The sequence below is a fragment of the Coptis chinensis genome, chromosome 5 (assembly GCF_015680905.1).
Source record: "Coptis chinensis isolate HL-2020 chromosome 5, ASM1568090v1, whole genome shotgun sequence".
NCBI classification, from domain to species: domain Eukaryota; kingdom Viridiplantae; phylum Streptophyta; class Magnoliopsida; order Ranunculales; family Ranunculaceae; genus Coptis; species Coptis chinensis.
The window spans coordinates 70,451,366-70,470,562 of record NC_141460.1 but is presented as its reverse complement, the minus strand read 5'-3'; the positions used below and the strand labels follow the sequence as shown (position 1 = coordinate 70,470,562).

Sequence of the window (19,197 nt, the reverse complement as noted above, 5' to 3'; positions counted from 1 at the left end):
TTGAACTTGTCTGGCTTTGGTACGGTCTTCTGGGGTTGTACCATGTTGGATGTACTTTATGATGGGTTGTATCCATGTTTGACTCATCTAAATGTCAGAGAGTGGGCATAGGTCGCTGATTTCCAAGATGTGCTCAATTTGGTAAGCTGGTCGGTCAATTACTTCGATGAGTAATTGTCTAGGGCGCAGTTCGGTGTTTGAATAACAAGATAAGCTAAACTATCTGCATGGTGATTCTCATCACACAAGAAGTGGTGTATGGTGGCTTTCTTGAAAGAAAGAAGTAACTGATAAACAACATGAAGGTATTTAGAAAGGTTACCTTCATGGGTAGTGTACTCTTTAGCAATCTGGCGAACAACCAGTTGCGAGTCACTAAAGACTTAAAACTCCTGGACACCGAGCTGTAGCGCCATTCTGAGTCCCATGATTAGAGCCTCGTATTCCGCCTCGCTATTAAAGGTCGCAAAGTCGATGCGAACTGATTTCTCAACCATAGTGCCATTTGGGGACACTAAGACGACTCCGATTCCGCTTCCTCCGGGGTTGCTAGAACCATCCACAAAGAGTGACGAGGTTGACTTGTCCTGCTGTTTAGTGGATGGGACATTTGTTTTTGGTTCCCAGTTCAGGTCGTCGACAAGAAAGTCTGTTGGAAAGTCGGCAACGACCTGTCCTTTCTGAGAAGTGCGCGGGACGAACTCAATGTGATGTTCACCGATTTCTTCTGCCCATATATCCATGTGAGTCATCTTGTTATATTTAAGAAGGATCTTCTTTAGTGGGAGGTCGGTGAGTACTTTGAGTGGATGTGCTTGAAAGTAAGGCCTGAACTTCCTTACAAAGTACAGCAATGCGAGTACTGCTTTTTCAATGTAGGAGTAGTTTTTTTCCGCTGGTGTCAGCATCTTGCTTGTGAAGTAGATTGGCTTTTCTGATCCGTTGTCCTCTTTGAAGAGAACCAAACTGATGGCGAAGTCAGATACTGCGAGGTAGAGCCCCAACGTTTCACCATCGGTTGGTTTGGCCAGGACGGGTGGTGTTGTCAGGTATTCTTTGAGAGTGGAGAACGCTTGCTGGCACTGCTCGCTCCATGAGAACTGTTCGCCCTTTTTAAGAATCTGTAGGAATGGTTGGCACTTATCTGATGCTCTCGATATGAAGCGGTTTAGATCTGCCACCATTCCTGATAACTTCTGTATTTCCTTCTTTGTCGTTTGATCAGGCATATCCAAGAACTCTCGGATCTGGTCTAGATTAGCATCAATTCCTCGTTCTGAGACTTGATAACCCAGGAATTTCCTAGAGAACACGCCTAAGAGGCATTTCTCCGGGTTGAGTTTCATTTGAGTTTGGTGTAATCTAGAGAACGCCTGCTCGAGGTGACCTAAGTGGTCAACCAATTTCTTGCTTTTGACCACCATATCGTCTATGTAGACTTCCATGGTGTCGCCTAACATGTCTTGGAACATGTCAGTAACGAGCCGTTGGTATGTCGCTCCCGCGTTCTTGAGGCCGAATAGGAGGACATTGTAACAATAGATCCCTTGCTCTGTGATGAATGAAGTTTTCTCTTGGTCTTCTTCTGCAAGTGAGATTTGGTTGTATCCATTGTATGCATCCATAAATGACAGGAGTTCGTGGCCATAGGTCTGGTCCACGAGTCAGTCGATTCTTGGTAGGGGGAAACTATCTTTAGATGTTTCTTGGTTGAGATTGGTGAAGTCTATGCAGAGGTGAACTGTGTCGTTCTTTTTTGGGACTACTACTACGTTAGCGATCCACTCTGGGTAGTCTACCTTTCTGATGAAGCATACTTTTTTTAGTTTGTCGACCTCATCATTAATTGCTTTTTGAAATCTCAGGGATAGTTTTCTAGGTCGCTGACGAATTGGTTTGGTTGACATTTAAGGTATGATATGCAATACTAGGATCTATACTAGGGACATCGATGTATGACCAAGCAAAAAAATCTTTATTCAATGATAAAAAGCGGCAAAAAGGCAGTTTTCACCCTCGAACTTGTCAAGTTTTACCACTTACCCCCCTGAACTTCACTTCAGGCAATTTTAACCCTGGACTTGTAAAAGCGTATCCGAGCTCCATTTTTCAGTTCATTTCCGGCACGAAAAGTGGCGTGTAATTATATTTTTGACGTGGCAAAATTAGAATTTGACACGTGGCAAAATTAGAAATTCCACGTCATAAAATATAATTCCATCGTCACTCCACGTCACTCTTGGTGCGAAAATGTACGGAAATATGAAGGTGGATATGTTTTACAAGTACAGGGTTAAAATTGCCTAAACTGAACTTTAAGGGGGTAAGTGGTAAAACTTGACAAGTTCAAGGGTGAAATATGCCAATTTGCCATAAAAAGCTTACAAGTTGTGCTTTTAAAGTAAGATCAAAGTTAGCTCCTACATAAACAAACTTAGGATCGTCCTCTGTTCCTAGGTTCACTCGCTCCTTTTCCTCAGTCTGAACTGCTGCTTTAGAAGATGAAGCTACCTTCATGGAGCTAGTCTCGAGTGATGTTTTTTCGACCTGAGGAACGGATATCTTGGCAACAAGAGTGGGTGCAACCTCTGAAGTCTGGGAAGCAGGGGTTAGGATAATCTCTGGGTCTTGACACCAATAGTTGGAACGATCTCTGGGGTCTGGACAACATGAGTTGGGGCAACCTCTGGGGTCTTGACAACATGAGCTGGGGCGACCTTTGGGGTCTTGACAACAGGAGCTGGGGTGACCTCTGGGGTCTTATCTTGTGAAGGGACCTTTTTGACAAAAGCTCTAGCATTTTCCTTTGGCATTTTGGTTTTGACCTCAGCGACGAAGTCTTCTGTCCTCTTGATGCTGGCGAACTCTCCCTTGGGTCTGACTGAGAGGATTTGATTGCAGTTGTAAGCCTCGAGCTGGTTGCTGCGAAGCTCTATCATACCTCTGAGGCCTGGAAAGCGGAGTATTTAATGGAGTATTTGATGGTCTGATAGAACAAGATGTCACATGAGCTGCCTGGGTCGACCAGGACTCGTTTGACTATCCAGTCGCTAATTTTGATGTGGACGACTAGGGCATCATTATGGGGGAGGCAAACTTTGTTGAGGTCGGCCTCAGTGAAAGTTATGTCGCCTGAAGTGCATGGGGCAGGTGCTGCTTGCGAAGAGAATTGGTAGATTTCCTGGAGAGCGCCTATGTGTCTCCTTTTTTCCCTGGTGGATGTTACAGAATCATCCTGGAACATAACCATGTTGATCGTCCTGTCGTTGTCTCGGTCGGATGAGTGTTGAAGGCGGTCATGACGGGATCGGTCACTGGGACGTCCTCTTGATTGAGAGCGAGCTTGGCGATTGTTGCGAGCTGGAGATCTGCTACGCTCTCTGCGAGCCATGAGCTTATGGCGCAGGTCGCCATCAACTATATTGGTATAATGCTTGATATGTCCTGATTCAACGAGGTTTTGGAGGTAGTGCTTGAGCCCCCAGCATTCGTTGGTGTCGTGTCACTTAGCTCGATGAAAGGCGCAGTATGGCTTCCCTGATCGATCTTCTAGTTGACGTACCTCAGGTCGGTAATAGGCAGCTTTCTTGATCTTCTCCAGTATGGCGGGATGTAACCGGGAGATCTGGGTAAGTACAAATAACTCATGGTCGCTTGCGCGGTCCGTCTCGACTTCCGGTCCATTCCGTCGGGTCGCTTCTTAGAAGGTGGGGCGTCATCAAAAATCGCTGCCATTTGTTGTTCTTCGGTAAGGCCTTCCCATTTCAGGCCTTCTTGCAGCTTGATATATTTGTCTACTCGGGCATACAGCTCTACTAAAGTTTCTGGACGTTCTTTTAGTAGTGATCTGGACAGTGTTGTGTTGCGAACACGGCAGGCGTTGGTGAACGCCAATGTGGCGAACGACTGTTTCAGGCCACTCTCCATACATAGCAGCTCGGTTTTGAACCGTCTTAAAAAGGAGCGGATGTCTTCATCTTTGCCTAGGGTTAGCTGGAAGAGTGAATCTTGGTTAGCTTTTTTACGCCTGTTGTCGACGTACTGGCTAGCGAATAGATTGATGAGATTCTCGAAGTTCTTTACCGAGTCTAGCTCGAGTGAAAAGAACCAATCGAGAGCGCCATCTTTAAGGCTGGCAGGAAACAAATTGCAGTGGAGATGGTCAAACTCCTGGGCACTATAGAGTGCGAGGCTCTGAATGTAGCGAGACACGTGTTGACCGGGACATGTGCTGCCATTGTACATTGCAAAGCGTGGCTGGATGAAATCTGGAGGAGAGGGTTTACTAAGTACCTCAGCAATGAAGGGGGAAGCACGATACGTCTTCAGCATCTTTTGGACGATCTGAGTGGCGTCCTTCTTGACTGTGCTCTGATCGATTCTGTGTGACAGCTCGTTAATCTGCTGATTAACTTCATTGATACCGTTCTCTGCTAAGGCACCATTTGGGTTTTGCGCTTCCACCTGTGCTCGCAATGCAACTTTTTCCTGCCTGAGCAGGGTGATGTGCTCGTTCATTGTACCTAGTTGATTCGCTAGGATCTGGATTTGAGCTTCGAGGCTTGCCATGCTTTGTGGGCTTGAGAGTTTTTTTTTTTTTTTCTTTTCTTGTGTAAAGTGGTTTCTTAAGAAATCGAGACCACAAACGGTGCCAATGTAAATGTGTGAATTAGTTTGGGCTTTACAAATGTGTTTTAGGTGGAGGAGAAGGGGTTTGTAGATTGGAAAAATCGAGTTCGTTTGTAGCGAACTGCCTACGTATCTAGCTCTCACTTCTGGGGGAGGAGTAGAATCAGGTCCGGCGTAGTTCTTATCGGTGGTATTTATAGTTGCTGAACATGAGGATCCACACAACACGTGTACTGACAAGCATAGATGTATGGTTGAGATTGAGAAGGAGTGTATTGATGGTGTTGGTAGGAATACCATAATGATAGGGAGTAATTGCAGTGGTTCGTATTTTGCGGTAATGGATTGTGTAAGTACGGCTTTGATAATGATTGCATCTAGATGATGAATGATGTCATTAGATGGAACGTTCTGCGTGAGGATGTACAAGTTGGGCTACTTTGGAACGATCTCGTAGATCGGGTGTGCGAGCTGATGAAATGAGTCGCTCCGAAGCCAGCTCGGAGGACGAGGACATAAGGTCGGTATGATATTTATGTTATGCTGGACACGTGCATAATATTCCATGATATTCCTGAATGAGAATATCACTCCCTCACAATACCCATGCATCTAGCAACCCCTAGGCTGTTTTTTCATACCCCGATGGCCCATTGCGCGCTCGTAGGTCTTCAGAGTTGATCACACTATACCTCAGGCTTACTTGTTAGTTGTTACTTCAAACTTACTTCAAATAATATCTTCCAAATAGCAGCCAGCAGGTTCTATATTATTAACCTTCCATTATAAGGTACCATCCTCCAAATGTTGGAGCAGACTTGCAATCGTTTTCCAACTTCATGGCTTACAATTTAATACATATAATTACAATATTTACAACACACAACAAAAATTATTATCATCACTCAAAAATTAAATTACATTAAGATCGTCCTTTTCCAAATCCCAGGGATATTCACCACGAGCACTTAGAATCTCTCTAACTACTTTAGAATGAGGTAGAGTAGGATCACCTCGCATTTCAGACTCTTTCCAAATCCTCATTGCCTTCAACATTGTTTCTTCAGCTGATTCCAATTGTTCTTCCCTCCAAACAATCACCTCCCCTTCACCACCCTGCACTTTATTAGTCACAGTCCCATCAGTAGCACGCCTAATAGGCTTCCTTGTATCAGCCAATTCCAATTCCGAAAGTGGCGATGGTTTGTGATGTTTATAATACTCCCTATCATTCTCTTCCTGTTTCTTTCGATCATAATCGTCATTGCTTGGAAAACCATCCACGCCAACGCAGCTTACATCCTCTATAGCTGTTCGTTCCGCGGCATAATGCTTCTTTTGTTGCTTTGTTGGGTCTAGTGGATTAACCACTGGGGAACTTACAATTTTCGGGGATGAAGCCCCCGGAGTTGGTTTTGTCGGTTGTTGATATAGTTCAGTCCCTTTCTCATTCGGCTTTTTTTGTTGCTGTTGTAGAGCTAATACATGCCTAACCGCTTGTTCTGCATCAACTCCCTGAAAAATTAAATTATTATTTGATTAATTTGTACAGGCATACCAAATTCCATAGGAATGCAATGAGTAAAAAGATTAGTACCGCTGTATCACCAGCGTGGACATTGGGCTCAGCGGTACGACTAGTTGTGGTCGAGTTACGTATCCATAATGGAACTCGTTTGTGAGTCAAGGATGAAGAGATACGAAGAACCGCTAGCCTTGATTGCATCATTTTTGCTCTCTTGTTTTTCCTTTGCTTGTTTTCCTGTTTGTGAAATGGAAAAAGTGGTCGAGTATTGGTCGGTGTTTTTGTACGTGGCGAAAGTTTGAGAAACTTCTGTGCTACATGGTACGCTAACCACGTGGCAAAGTTCATACTCCATCCATGCGATTCCATTTGTGTCGCCACGAGTCTAGAAGATTAGAGATGTGCAGATTCTTACTGACGGGATCAGCTTTAGTCCTTTCATTCTTTTACGATTATTATCCAGTAAGATTTATAATTATTATTAACCATCCATGCATGGACCATGGGGAATGATTTTAGAAGTTTTAATTTTAAGAAAGATTTGGACTACCACGAGGATATTCCTATAGGAATGAGTGTTTCAAGACTGTTGGATCTCGAATCCAACGGTCCGAAAATCAAAAACAAAAAGAAAGAGAGACAATATGGGTTTGTTTTTTATTTTCGGAGCGTTAGATTTCAGATCCAACGGTCTCGGCTGGCGTCTTTATAGGGATATCCTCGTGGTAGACGAACTCAGAAAAGAAAAAAATTATAGTTCTGAACTTCTGTTTTATTTTGTTTATTTTTTTTTTCGATAATTAAACTTCTGTTTTATTTTTTTTTTTTTTTTTCGATAATCGAACTTCTATTTTGTCTTGTTCAGCTCATTGCTCCCAAATGCAAACGAAGAGATGCCTACGTATGTATAGACTATAGACTGTATAGTCCAGTTCAAATGTGTAGGGGTCATTGGTCATCGAAATCGGCGAACGCAAACTTTGAAAATTGAAATTGAGAGTGGCTAACCATAACCATAAGTCCATAAACAATTGGGCGCCCTAAACAATTACGGATATCATTGACGAAATTCTTACCAATGGATTGGTGGCAGAGAACCTCATCAAACATTTGTTGACACAAAATAGAATGACCAAAATACCTTCCTTAATTACGTCAACATCGCATATCTGGATTAGATATAAAGTTCAGAAGCCTTTTTGGTTTTGTCTTCCTGTGTGAAGTGGTAATACAATCTTCCAAAAAAAAACATGTAATCTACCAATTGACGAAACGAATTAGGGTTTGTTTTTGGGTATTTAGGGTGAAATTTGAGCCGAGCGGTCTGGGCTCAGCTGGTTTAAAGCTAGTTTGTTTAGGTATATGAGCTAAGTCCGAGCTTAAATTAAAACTAGTTTATAAACAAGACGAGCCCAAACCGAGCCTGAGTAGCTCGACTAAATACAGAATCTCCAATTGTCCAACCAGTAACCAGACTTAGCCAGTACCATGACCTATGACCCAAATTATATGGTTCAGTAACCCATATCATTTCTAGGGCTTCATTCACACCAGCCGCCATGACACCATCTTTCTCTCCATTTCTCCAAACTCCACTCTATCATCAGCAAAATATTCTAATCTCTCTCTCTCTCTCATAAAATAACACAAGGAGATGTAGCCAACGAAGGAATTGAAATTGAAATCAAAAGTTGAGTAGATGATTTAATACGTGTTAAGCTCATTAGTGATTCTTGTTTGTATTGTTCAATCTATATAAACAAACGTTAGTGATAAGTCTCTAAGTTTAGGATCTCTTTAAACACAAGATGGATGAGGACGACCGATTCGATTCAATGTCAACCGATGAGATCAGCAGGAGTTCTCGTCTTTTCGACACAAAGATTGACGAAGCATAATCAAGATAAGATTAAGTTGTACAAGCAACCTCCTTACTTAGTTAGTAATGTTTTTGAGATTTTGGAATTGGTACCTGAAGATGATGTTGCTATTGTCAATCTGAATTCACAGAGGAAGGGAAAATCTGTCAATCTGGGGCAAACGAACTTGTCAAGCTTTTTTTTTTTTGAAAGGCAACTTGTCAAGCTCGAGCTCGGTAACCTCCCCATATGCCCTTCTATCAAAACACCACCAACCAACTACTACTACTTTCTCTTTTAGCTCTCAACCAATTTGATGTTAATTCACTTCGGTTGGCTTTGAAACCATTTTGACGTTAATTCGAAGACCTCTAAGCAAGAAGTGAAGAACTCCTCTTCCCAAAGCAAAGCAACGGACGACGGTTACGCGGCTACCACTTTTGTTGCATCTAAAATTACTACAGCTCTTATTCTATGCAGAAATCATTGGCTTGAGCAGAAATCATTGGCTTGATCAATCACTACAACAAAACGTTTTTAACTTCTCGGGTCTTAAACAAGTCAACTCTTCTTTTAGTTAAATCGTAGCTTGACAATTATGGAGGGAGCTGGTTTGATCAATATGACAATATCTAGTTTTGGTTTGATCAATATGACAATATCTACTAGTTTCATTGATCATTTCGTTTGCTGCACTTCAAACGGACATGAGATGCTGTAATGGTGCTCTTGAAGGAGTTAGACTGTTGTAAATTAGATTTGGGCGGGGAGATTAGCAGGATTAGGGGTAAAAATATTAACACCCTTGTTTTTTCTTTTTACAATTCTACCCTTTTCAAAAGATCGCTTATTAAATGTATTAAACTTCTAATTAATTTTTGCATACCCCACAAATTCCAATCTACATCAACGGATGATAATTCACAAGAAAAACAATACTATAAATTATGCAAATTGTAACCGCTATAAAACTAATCAGTTCTCTAGTTTGATAAAAATCAAACAGCCCCTGCTCTGGATAGCGAGGGTGGCATCCACATCAAACAATTAAAACTTCTGTACTTCAGTACTTTTCCAGTTCTGTTTTCTATATTAGGGTTGTCATTATGAAAGTTTAGTGGTGCCAAACAAATCAACGCCAGAATTTTGTAGTTCAAATTTCAAATGCCAAATATGTGGTCTAAATCCATACACACTTAAGCAATCAGGAGTCACATAACATCACATCTCTAAAATCTTTAATCACTTGGTTCAATCACAGCCACCTAAACCACAAACACATTCAGATCACATTTCAAATTTCAAATACTGCCTCTACACCAAAAGGGGATTTTCCCCATTCTATTTTCATTCATTTGATCATTACTTAATCCCACAAGACAGCATAATCAAAATAGAATATGATCCTTCAATAAACATTCACAATTGCCATAAATTTCATAAACTTAAAATGCTAATGATTCTATTACAAAATCCCCCAAAAAAGAGTAAAAAGGGGAGAGAGCTCTACTTAACTTAAAAAACTCCTAAAACTTTAAAAGTAGGTAAACAAAAAGGGAAATGATGTAACAAAATCAGCAAATAGAAGGTATGTTTTGTTAGGCTTTTAATAAGATTTGTTATTTTCCAATTATTTTTTTAGCCATAAACAGAACCAGAAGACAAAGCCATTAATAGTACGGCAGCTTGTTCTTCTTCACACAAACCCAACCTCCTTTGTTTCTCCATGTTTGATCTTCTCAATAAAACTTGCCTTCCCAAAGTCATCAATCTCAGTTTCAATGACACGTCTAGCTTGTTACTACTACTATTATCATTCTTGATCTCTTTAGTACTACTTCTTATCTCTTTCTTCTGTTTCTCTTCTGATCCTTCTCTATTACTAACTTGCCCTCCTCCTCTTCTTCTCTTCCTATGTTTGATCCCACAAGCATTACAAAGAGTCTGCATAATCAAAAATGAAAACCAATCAAAAACCAAACAAAATAAGTGGATTTGAATCAAGAAATTAGGATTTGATCATTTGAATCAAGACCTTAGGACCAGCTGGACCACCTCTCCATAAAGGAGTTTTAGTAGTTTTGCAATCAACACAACATTTCTTCATATCTTGAGATCCTGATCCCTGAAAAACAATCAAATAAAAAAATTAGCCTCATCACTTAAATCATATAAACAGATTAAAAAACAATTACCCATCATTGAAAAAGACATGATCACTCACTTTTTCACTCAGATCCATCATTATAATCACTTAGGGAGACCGGGGGATGGAAATAAGGTTTAAGTGAAGGTTTGGGTTTTAACTTTTCACTAAAGAAAAAGAGGAACCGACTGAAAAGATTGAGAGAGAGAGAGAGAGAGGGAACCGACATAGACACTAGTCCATACTCTCTACCAATTTATATACAATGTCTCAAATTGAGAAATGTTTTAGTACATACACACGAAACCCTAGCCCTGAGTGGTATGAAAAGACGTAAATGACCTTGATTCTAATATTTTAGCCACCAGATGCACCCGCCAAAAATTGCATTGGTGAAAAAAAGGGCGCGGTTTTTAGGCGTTTTATGCCTCGTAGAAATTGAAAAAATTAAAAAAAAATTGGAAAAGGTTTGATATGGTGGACTTACTTGTACTGCCTTTTGGAGAGAGTAGGTGTGTGCATATCATTGAAATGTGATAGCTGTGAAAATTGGGGATTTTTGCCCTGATTGGGCCGTTTTTTTGTTTAAAATGCAACGAAATATTGCGATATTTGCTGATATATGAAGAAACGAAATCCAGCCAACAACACTCAATGAATTACGGCTATATAAAGTGGCAGGTTGAAAATACCGAAACCATAGTTCGAACGGAATCTTGAAATTCCGCCAAATATTTCAATTTTTGAAAAAATCGAACTAATTGGGTAAAGGGTCCAAAAATACGAATTTCACATTTTACTCGAAATATTTGAAAATTCCAAACAGAATTTCAGTTTTTGAATCTGTCAGAATGAATTTTTAGAATTTTGAAATTTTAAACTACGGCCCAAGCATACTTATGCAATCTCACTAGAAAATACCAAGGGCTGGTCATTAGGCTCGATGCTCATGAGCAACTCGGTGCTCGGTTCGTTTTGGGCTCAGCTCGAGCTCGCTCATTTTAAAAATATAAGCACATTTTAAAGCTCTAGCTCGAAATCAAATAGCTCACGAGCTACTCGAAACCAAGGCCGAAAGTTTCGAGATTTGAAGATATTTCAGACCCTCCCAAAACTGATATATATCAGAAAAATCGAAAAATCGGATCGATATATCGTTTTTGCCCATTTTAGTGATAATATTCAAAAAATTGAAAAATCAGGATATATCATAAATATTGCCGATATATCTCGGAATATATCAGTCAACAATCAACAAATCGGTCAAAAGTCAAACTGTCCAACCAAGTCAAACGATATATATCGAATATATCGGAATATGTCAGAATATATCACTGATATATATATCTTTATATCGGTTTTACCGATATATATATATCGGTTTAAAATTAATTTAATTTTCGGAGCCGATATTTCAAATATTTCGAAGTCGGTAGGCTGAAAAAAGGGTAAATATCTGCGAAAAATTGATTTTTCGACCGACATTTTTGGCTCTGCTCGAAACTACTCGTATTTTAGATAATTTTGTTAAAACACAAGATAATTGTTATAATAGTGTGCTGAATTATAATAGCTTATCACATATTGATTGTAACAATAATGTGTTCACCTTATAATACTTGTTAGATAGAGGTTCATTGCTATTTTAGTGAATTGTAATCACACTCTCGTATATCATGAGATTGTCTATGCATGTTATTTTGATATTTAGTAAGTATTATATATCTATTTTTGCTCAATTATATCTAGAATATATTCGAATTCAAATTTATGCAGAAAACAAATCAAATCAATATTGAAAACTTCTGATGGAGTTCGAACATATAGTTCTGAACTGTCAAGATCCAAACTAGAGAGGTACTCGGATACTTGATGAGCCAACTCGAGCTCGGCTCGAAAGAATTTGAACTCGACTCAAGAGACACACATGTTTGACTCGAACTCACTAAAACTCAACTCGACTCGCTCGATGGCCAGCCCCACAAAATAGACATATGAAGCATTCTCCTCAAGTCACGCACTATGTTAAATGAGATATAAATAATTCACTAATGAGTTATACGCCATCTCGACTTAAGGTATATTAAGAATTCACTGTGCATTTCAATTGAAGTTAGATGAATTCCTCAAGGCATAATGCCACTTTGCTTCACAACTGCAAGCATAGTTCGGAATTTTGGGATTTTCAGAATTCCGACAAATTCAAAAACTGAAATTCATTAAATTTCGACCCTTATTACATTTGGAATTTCGAATGATTTTGGAATTTCAGATATTTTGACTCTATATTCGGAATTCCGTTTTTTTAAAAAACTATGGAATTTCGGAGTTTCGTTCGGAATCACGAACTATGACTGCAAGTGGAGTCCAAATCTAGATGTCACTTCCAGTGGAGTCCGAGATATAAAACTTGTGAAGTGATTTGTACAAATAATTGTTATTAGTGGCTAAGAAAAAGCGAGTAGCAAGCGCTGACGAAACGGAACCATAGAACTAGACTTAACATAAGCGGGTCTGAAAAATTGGAAGGGTAGAAGAAATATAATGGGTTATTTAGGGATTGGTCCTACTTATTTAGGGGTATTTAGGGATAGGTCCTAAAATTATCGATTATTAGGGATTGGTCCTACTTCTATCGATTGACCTTGAGTCGTCTCAGTTGACCGTGGTCAACCTATTTTATAATAATAAAATTTTCGTTTTTTATCAAAATGGCCAAACTACCCTTCACATGTGCTTTGCATGTGACTTTAGAGAGACGTTTAAAATGGCCACGTGTCAAAAAATCAAGCATTTGATCCAATGGCCAAAATTATAGAGTCGTTGGAAGTTGTCTCTTTCTTTGTACTATAAGAGAAGGCGTTCAACACTCACACTCTTCACTCAACAACTTTGAACATGAAGCAAAAACATGGGTGGAGCTCTGTTCAAACTTTCATTGTACCAAAGGTATGAAATCAACTTAAATGGTAAATTCACCAAAAGTATTTCCATTTAACTTAAATTGAAACTCCTTTAATGGCGGAAAAGTAGGATGAAAGCCTAATTAACTCAAATCTGAGGGAGGGTTAAATCCTAAAAGACTAATTCTATGTTGTATCAAATTCTAACTTTTTGAACTTGGTTTATTGATGGATCTGTCTACTATGTGAGCAAAAGGCCACATGCTCCAACTTGTCCCTACCTTAATAGGAGATGCAGGGAGGATAATTGCAAGGGGATCATGTATTTGTTCAAGAGTTGGGATAAAACAACAGGCAAAGTCATTGGAATATGGTTGCAATGCAACTGGGTTGGATATTTTAGTAGGGAGATGCAATACATTGACTGCAACCAACCTATGCTGCCTACTGAAAACAAGATTACACTTGTCCTAGATTGTAATGCGTGTGGCAATGAGTGTTGTTGTGTTATTGATTAGGGTATCCCAAGTGAGGTTCTATCTGATGTAAGGCCTCATTGAAAAGGATTCAAATAAAGGTTCTTGGTTATGAAATATAGATTTACCTACAACAATTCAAATCTTAAACTCAGCAATGTCACTCAGACAATATTCACAAGGGTACCAAAACAATGTCAGCATCTGATAACAATCAAAAGATATATATGGACACATACATAAACCTGACCCAAAATGAACAACATCATATAGACCATTTCTCAAGTATATGTAACACAAAACAACCCAAACAACAAAATATGGACAAATATTCACTGACAATCCCCAAAAGGATTCAAAAACCAACTATTGTGTAAGTGGCTCTCCTGCTCTCTGATTTGCATTCACTGGAGGAGTTGATGGAGTTTCTACATTGTCATCACCAAACAACAAGCCATACAAGCCAGAGAATTCTCTACCCCTTCCCCTTCCATTCCCTCCTCTTCCTGTTCTGCCTCCTCTTGGTCTTCCTCTCCCTCCCCTGCCTAGAGCTTGTGGTTCTTGCACTGGAGCTACCTCTTGCACTAGGGCTCCTCTTCCTCTACCTCCTCTACCTCCCCTGCCTCTCCTTCCCCTACCTTGTGCTGGTGCCTCTTGTTGTTGTTGTACTTGGGGTGGTGGCTGTTGCTGACTTACTTCTTGCTCTGTTTGGGCACCTGCTCACTTATTGAATTAGTGTTTGCATAAGGTAAGGTTTATGCAGTCATGCACTAACCATACTCATGCATTTTGCTTTCAATATTCAACTAACATACCTTTACTTTTCTTCCCTTTTTTCTTTCTTTGCATTGGAGGTGCATCTTCTTGCATTGGAGGAGCTTGTTGTTGCATCTCGAGGTCCATCTTGCATCCGAGGTCCATCTTGCAGTCCATCTTGCACTTGGGCTCTTTGTGACATCATGAGTATCATTAGACATTGAAGGATACATCACAATCACATTATAACCAACTATGACATCATGAGTATCATTAGACATTGAAGGATACCTTTTCTTTTCTTCTTCTTGCCAAATTCTCCTTTTTCCTTGCATCACATGATCCGAATTGTGACCTTCTTCTTGACACTTTGCACATTTCTTTTTGACTTGGGCATTTCATCATCTCCCCTAATTCTCTGCTTTCTTGGTCTTCCCGGTTGTGTGGAGACTTTGAGGCGCGATACCAATTCTTTGTCCAAGGTCTGTTAAGAAAAATACATTACAAATTACATACAAATAAAATAAATAAATTGCTAAATAACAAAAGTATTAGGAAAGGGGCATGATGCGAGGACGCAATAGATTATCATGAGCACAGCACATGCATAATGCTACAGCTAGAGTTTATCTTTTATTCTACTTCTATTTTGAATCCTTAGTTAATTAGAATTAGACTAGCTTCTATTTTAGTTTCCCAAGTTCTATTATGATTAGGATTTGTTAACTAGTTCTCTATATAAGCAGATGTAAACCTTAAGATTTTGAGACTTGATTATTATTATTGAATTAAGAGAATTCGTTTTTATTCATTAAACCATAGTTTTGGGTATCTTTATACATTGTGTATCTATTGTTCTTGCTTCCGCGACAAAGATACATCAAATTGGTATCGATTTTTAGGTTTTTCTGGTTTGCTTTCGTCATGGCCACTCAACGAAGAGGACCTTGACGACCACCACCGTGAGAAGCACTACAAGGTAGCAAGATGGAATTGCGAGAGATTAAGGAGATGTTGTCGCAACTTCGTGCACTGATTATCAACAACGCATCGCGAACCGTTGAAGAACAACTTCGTGCCAAGGGATGAAGACGATGCCCCTAGTGGTCACGGTTGCATAGTTCCAAACCTGCGCCAACGTAGCCATGCACCTTCTAGACCACATTCACCCCAATTTCTAGCGATACGGGCGTATTGCTCAATGGGTGGCTGCTGCAGACCCCACAATCGCAAAGCATATCAAACCCACCATCTCCAATTAGGTGGAATTCAAACTCCTACCACACCCGGAGTTAGAGAGAGAATTCACAAGACTTACAACAACAACAAAAATCTTGATTTTGAAGGAGAGAGAAGATCTAAGAACTCACCACCGCCAAATTCGAATTTGGTTCCTCCAAATCAAGTTGACAACCACCACCATCAACGCAATCAAGGAGGTCGCCAAGAAAATCAGCAAGCTTACCTCACGGATCAAGCTTTTTGCTCCAAAGGCGGATCGTCTTCCACGCCTAGTTCGCGGGGAAGAAGGCCTTTTTCTTTCTATGTCCGTTTCGTGAGATTGAAACCCCAAATTGGGCTTCTACCGACTAAGCCCAATATGCTACTAGCACTTGGACCAAGTTCTAATTTTGCACCTTATAACCAACTGCGGGTTTATCCGGACCGGGCCCACGGCCGACCACAACGCGATGCTTTCGGGCCCAATCCTCATGGTCATGCCCACCAGAATTTGAGACACCACCAGGATGCTACCATTAACCGTGGCCGACGAGCTTCACCACCAAGTTCTCCACGACGAAATCAACGACAGCCCCACCGTATTGCTCCTGATTTTGATCCACCTGATCCTTCAGACTCCTCATCTAGTCCATCACCACCTCATCGCAATGGGAGAAATCGGCGAAATCCACGGCATCGAAATTTTCAGCACCCCTTAGGTAATTTTGATATTAATCGTTTATTGCGTATTTTGGAGAAGAATCAGATGGGTGATATTAAATTAGACGTGCCTGAATTTAATGGAAAATTACAGCCTGATGCTTTTGTCGACTGGTTAAATAAGATTGAAAAAGTTTTTGATTATAAAATTTTTAAGGATCCCAAGTGTGTTAAATTAGTTGCGACTAAATTAACGGGCTATGCACTTGTTTGGTGGGATGAACTTCAATTGACTCGTGCTAAATTGGGTTACAATAAGATTACTACATGGGATAAGATGCGCCGAGAGTTGAAAAAAGAATTTATTCCTCATGACTATGAAAGGGATTTATTCATGCGCCTCCAAAACTTGAAACAACGGCTTCAAAGTGTGGTCGGGTATATCTTGAGGAGTTTCTTTTGTTGTGCACACGGGCTGATTTTGTGCGAATCTGTCGATCAAAAAATTGGGCGTTATTTGAATGGGTTGCGAAAACCACTTCGAGAGGCATTAGCTTTCAAAGATGTTTATGATATGTCCGATGCTATTAAATATGCTCTCAAAGTCAAGATGCGCCGGCTCATCCCTTCCCGACTCATCGCTAGTGCCACTTCTACCCATGTTCCTTCGTCATCCAAACCTCCTCCTACCAGAGTGGGTCCAATCACATGCTATGAGTGTAAGGAAATTGGACATGTTCGTAGTGACTGTCCTAAACGCAAGCGCGTGGGTTTAACACAGGATGAAGAAAATCTCAACCATCCGGAAGAAGACGTCACTGAGATTGATGACTTTTTAACTTATGCAGATTCTGGTTGTCCCCAATTGATTGTTCGTCGTTCTTTAATTACTCCAGTTGTTAAGCATGATCCTACGTCATGGCTTCGTCATAATATCTTCCGTACTCGCTGCACTTCGAATGGCATGTTATGTAATGTTATCATTGACAGCGGTTCCAGTGATAATATTGTTTCTAAAGATATGGTGGACAAGTTGAAACTCAAGGATGAGCCACATCCTGAACCTTACACTATTTCTTGGTTACAGGATGGTGCCACAGTCAAGGTTACTCGTCGTTGTCTAGTTTCGTTCTCCATTGGTCCTAAATACAAGGATGATGTTTGGTGTTCTGTTGCACCCATGGACGCATGCCACTTGTTACTTGGTCGTCCCTGGCAGTATGATCTCCTTGTTATTCATAATGGGCGTGAGAACACTTATACTTTCACTTCTAGTGGCGAGAAAATTGTTTTGGCACCACTGACTCCATTTCGCCCACCTTCTCAGCCACGCCCACCAGTGAAACCAGGTTTTCTAGCAGACGGACGTCATTGCGGTATGTTTCTTGCTCTTACTGCGTCATTTCTTGCAAACCCTACTACTATACCACCTGTGTTACAACCAATGCTAGATTCATATTCTGATGTTTGTACTGAGCCTGCTAATGGAGGATTGCCCCCTTTACGAGATATCCAACATGCTATTGATCTTATTCCTGGAGCTCCCCTCCCTAACTTACCACATTATCGCATGGCTCCTTCTGAACACGCCGAGTTACAGAGGCAAGTTACTGAGTTATTAGCTAAGGGATTTGTTAGAGAGAGTATGTCCCTCAGGCCGTGCGTGCTTTTACTTACTCCTAAGAAAGATGGGAGTTGGAGGATGTGTGTTGATAGCGGGGTTATTAACAAAATCAACGCGGAAATATCGTTTTCCCATTCCGCCTTGAGGATATGCTTGATTCATTGCATGGTGCTAAGGTGTTTTCCAAGCTTGATTTGCGATCTGGATTTCATCACATTCATTATCCGCCTTGGAGATGAATGGAAAACGCCTTTAAAACAAAAAGACGGTTTATATGAGTGGTTGGTCATGCCCTTTGGTCTTTCTAATGCTCCTTCTACCTTCATGCGTCTTATGACTCAGGTTTTGAAGCCTTATCTGAATAAATTTTGTGTTGTCTACTTTGATGATATTTTGATTTCTGATTTTCCGAGTCCGAACATATCAAGCATATTGAGATTCTTTTGGGTGTTTTGCGTACTGAGAAGCTTTATTTACAACTCAAGAAATGTTCTTTCATGGTTGACTCTGTGGTATTTTTGGGTTTCGTGGTTTCTGCCGATGGTATTCGTGTTGATGATTCCAAAGTTCAGGCTATTATTGAGTGGCTGTTCCTTCTATGATGACTCGGGTTAAGTAGTTTTCATGGTTTAGCTTCTTTCTATAGAAGGTTCATTCATAATTTCAGCAAGATATGGCTCCTTTAACTGCTTTGGCGTGAGAAATCTTTCAAATGGACTCCCGAAGCTAATGAGGCATTTGACTTGATTAAGAAGAAGATGACTTCGCCTCTCTGTTCTAGTTTTGCGATTTCACTCAACTCTTTGAGGTAACATGTGATGCTTGTAAGCACGGCATTGGTGCCGTTTTTAAGCCAAAATGGCAAGCCCGGTTGCTTTCTATAGTGAGAAACTTTCGCGGTGCTAAATTGAATTATTCTACATATGACTTGGAGTACTATGCGGTTGTCCAAGCCGCATGCGACATTGGCATCATTATCTTATTCATCGTGAATTCCTCATAAAGTCGACCATGAAGCTCTTCGTTATCTTAATACTTTCGGAAGGATGTCGATTTTCGACATATCAAGTGGAACTCTTTCTTGCAGAAATATACTTTCCACTTACAGTTTCAGGCTGGAAAGGATAATCGAGTTGCTGATGCTTTGAGTCGTCGTTCACATCTCTTGGTTACTCTCCATACCACTTTGTTTGGTTTTGATGAGTTCGCGACTTATATCTTTCGGGATGCCTATTTTGGTCCTATTCATGCCCGATTGTTTGGTACATCATGGCGTTATCGGTGAATTTTTTCTCCATGATGGTTTCATATTTCGGGTTCCGCGACTTTGTATTCCGTTTCTTCCCTCCGTGATCGATTATGATTGAAATGCATCTTTGGGGGTTAAGCGGTCACTTT

General features: G+C 40.4%; 3 protein-coding genes across 3 annotated transcripts; 1 reads left to right on the top strand and 2 right to left on the bottom strand.

The window, feature by feature from the left end:
- Positions 1-5,368: 5,368 nt before the first annotated feature.
- On the bottom strand, positions 5,369-6,717 carry LOC147498650 (GATA transcription factor-like protein). Its single transcript, XM_086560584.1, has 2 exons — positions 6,227-6,717; positions 5,369-6,144 (listed from the first exon to the last, which is right to left on the bottom strand). Exons 1-2 carry the CDS (start codon positions 6,521-6,523, stop codon positions 5,542-5,544), a joined length of 900 nt encoding a protein of 299 aa, XP_086416710.1. The 5' UTR covers positions 6,524-6,717; the 3' UTR covers positions 5,369-5,541.
- Positions 6,718-9,420: 2,703 nt separating this feature from the next.
- LOC147498649 (GATA transcription factor 15-like) lies at positions 9,421-10,432 on the bottom strand. The gene is made up of 3 exons (XM_086560585.1): positions 10,238-10,432; positions 10,049-10,138; positions 9,421-9,957 (listed from the first exon to the last, which is right to left on the bottom strand). The coding sequence occupies exons 1-3, from the start codon at positions 10,256-10,258 to the stop codon at positions 9,652-9,654; spliced, it is 417 nt and encodes a 138-aa protein (XP_086416711.1). The 5' UTR covers positions 10,259-10,432; the 3' UTR covers positions 9,421-9,651.
- Positions 10,433-15,894: 5,462 nt separating this feature from the next.
- Positions 15,895-18,414, top strand: LOC147498648 (uncharacterized). The gene has a single exon (XM_086563301.1). It carries the CDS (start codon positions 15,895-15,897, stop codon positions 18,412-18,414), a length of 2,520 nt encoding a protein of 839 aa, XP_086419427.1.
- Positions 18,415-19,197: the final 783 nt, after the last annotated feature.

Bases quoted from the DNA above. Each gene is read 5' to 3' on its own strand.
- LOC147498648 (XM_086563301.1), top strand. From the start codon at position 15,895: ATGCTACTAGCACTTGGACCAAGTTCTAATTTTGCACCTTATAACCAA.
- LOC147498650 (XM_086560584.1), bottom strand. From the start codon at position 6,523: ATGGAATCGCATGGATGGAGTATGAACTTTGCCACGTGGTTAGCGTAC. The intron at 6,145-6,226 runs GTACTAATCTTT...TTAATTTTTCAG, and splicing joins TCCACGCTGGTGATACAGCG to GGAGTTGATGCAGAACAAGC.
- LOC147498649 (XM_086560585.1), bottom strand. From the start codon at position 10,258: ATGATGGATCTGAGTGAAAAA. The intron at 10,139-10,237 runs GTGAGTGATCAT...ATTGTTTTTCAG, and splicing joins TGATGGATCTGAGTGAAAAA to GGATCAGGATCTCAAGATAT. The intron at 9,958-10,048 runs GTCTTGATTCAA...TTGATTATGCAG, and splicing joins GTGGTCCAGCTGGTCCTAAG to ACTCTTTGTAATGCTTGTGG.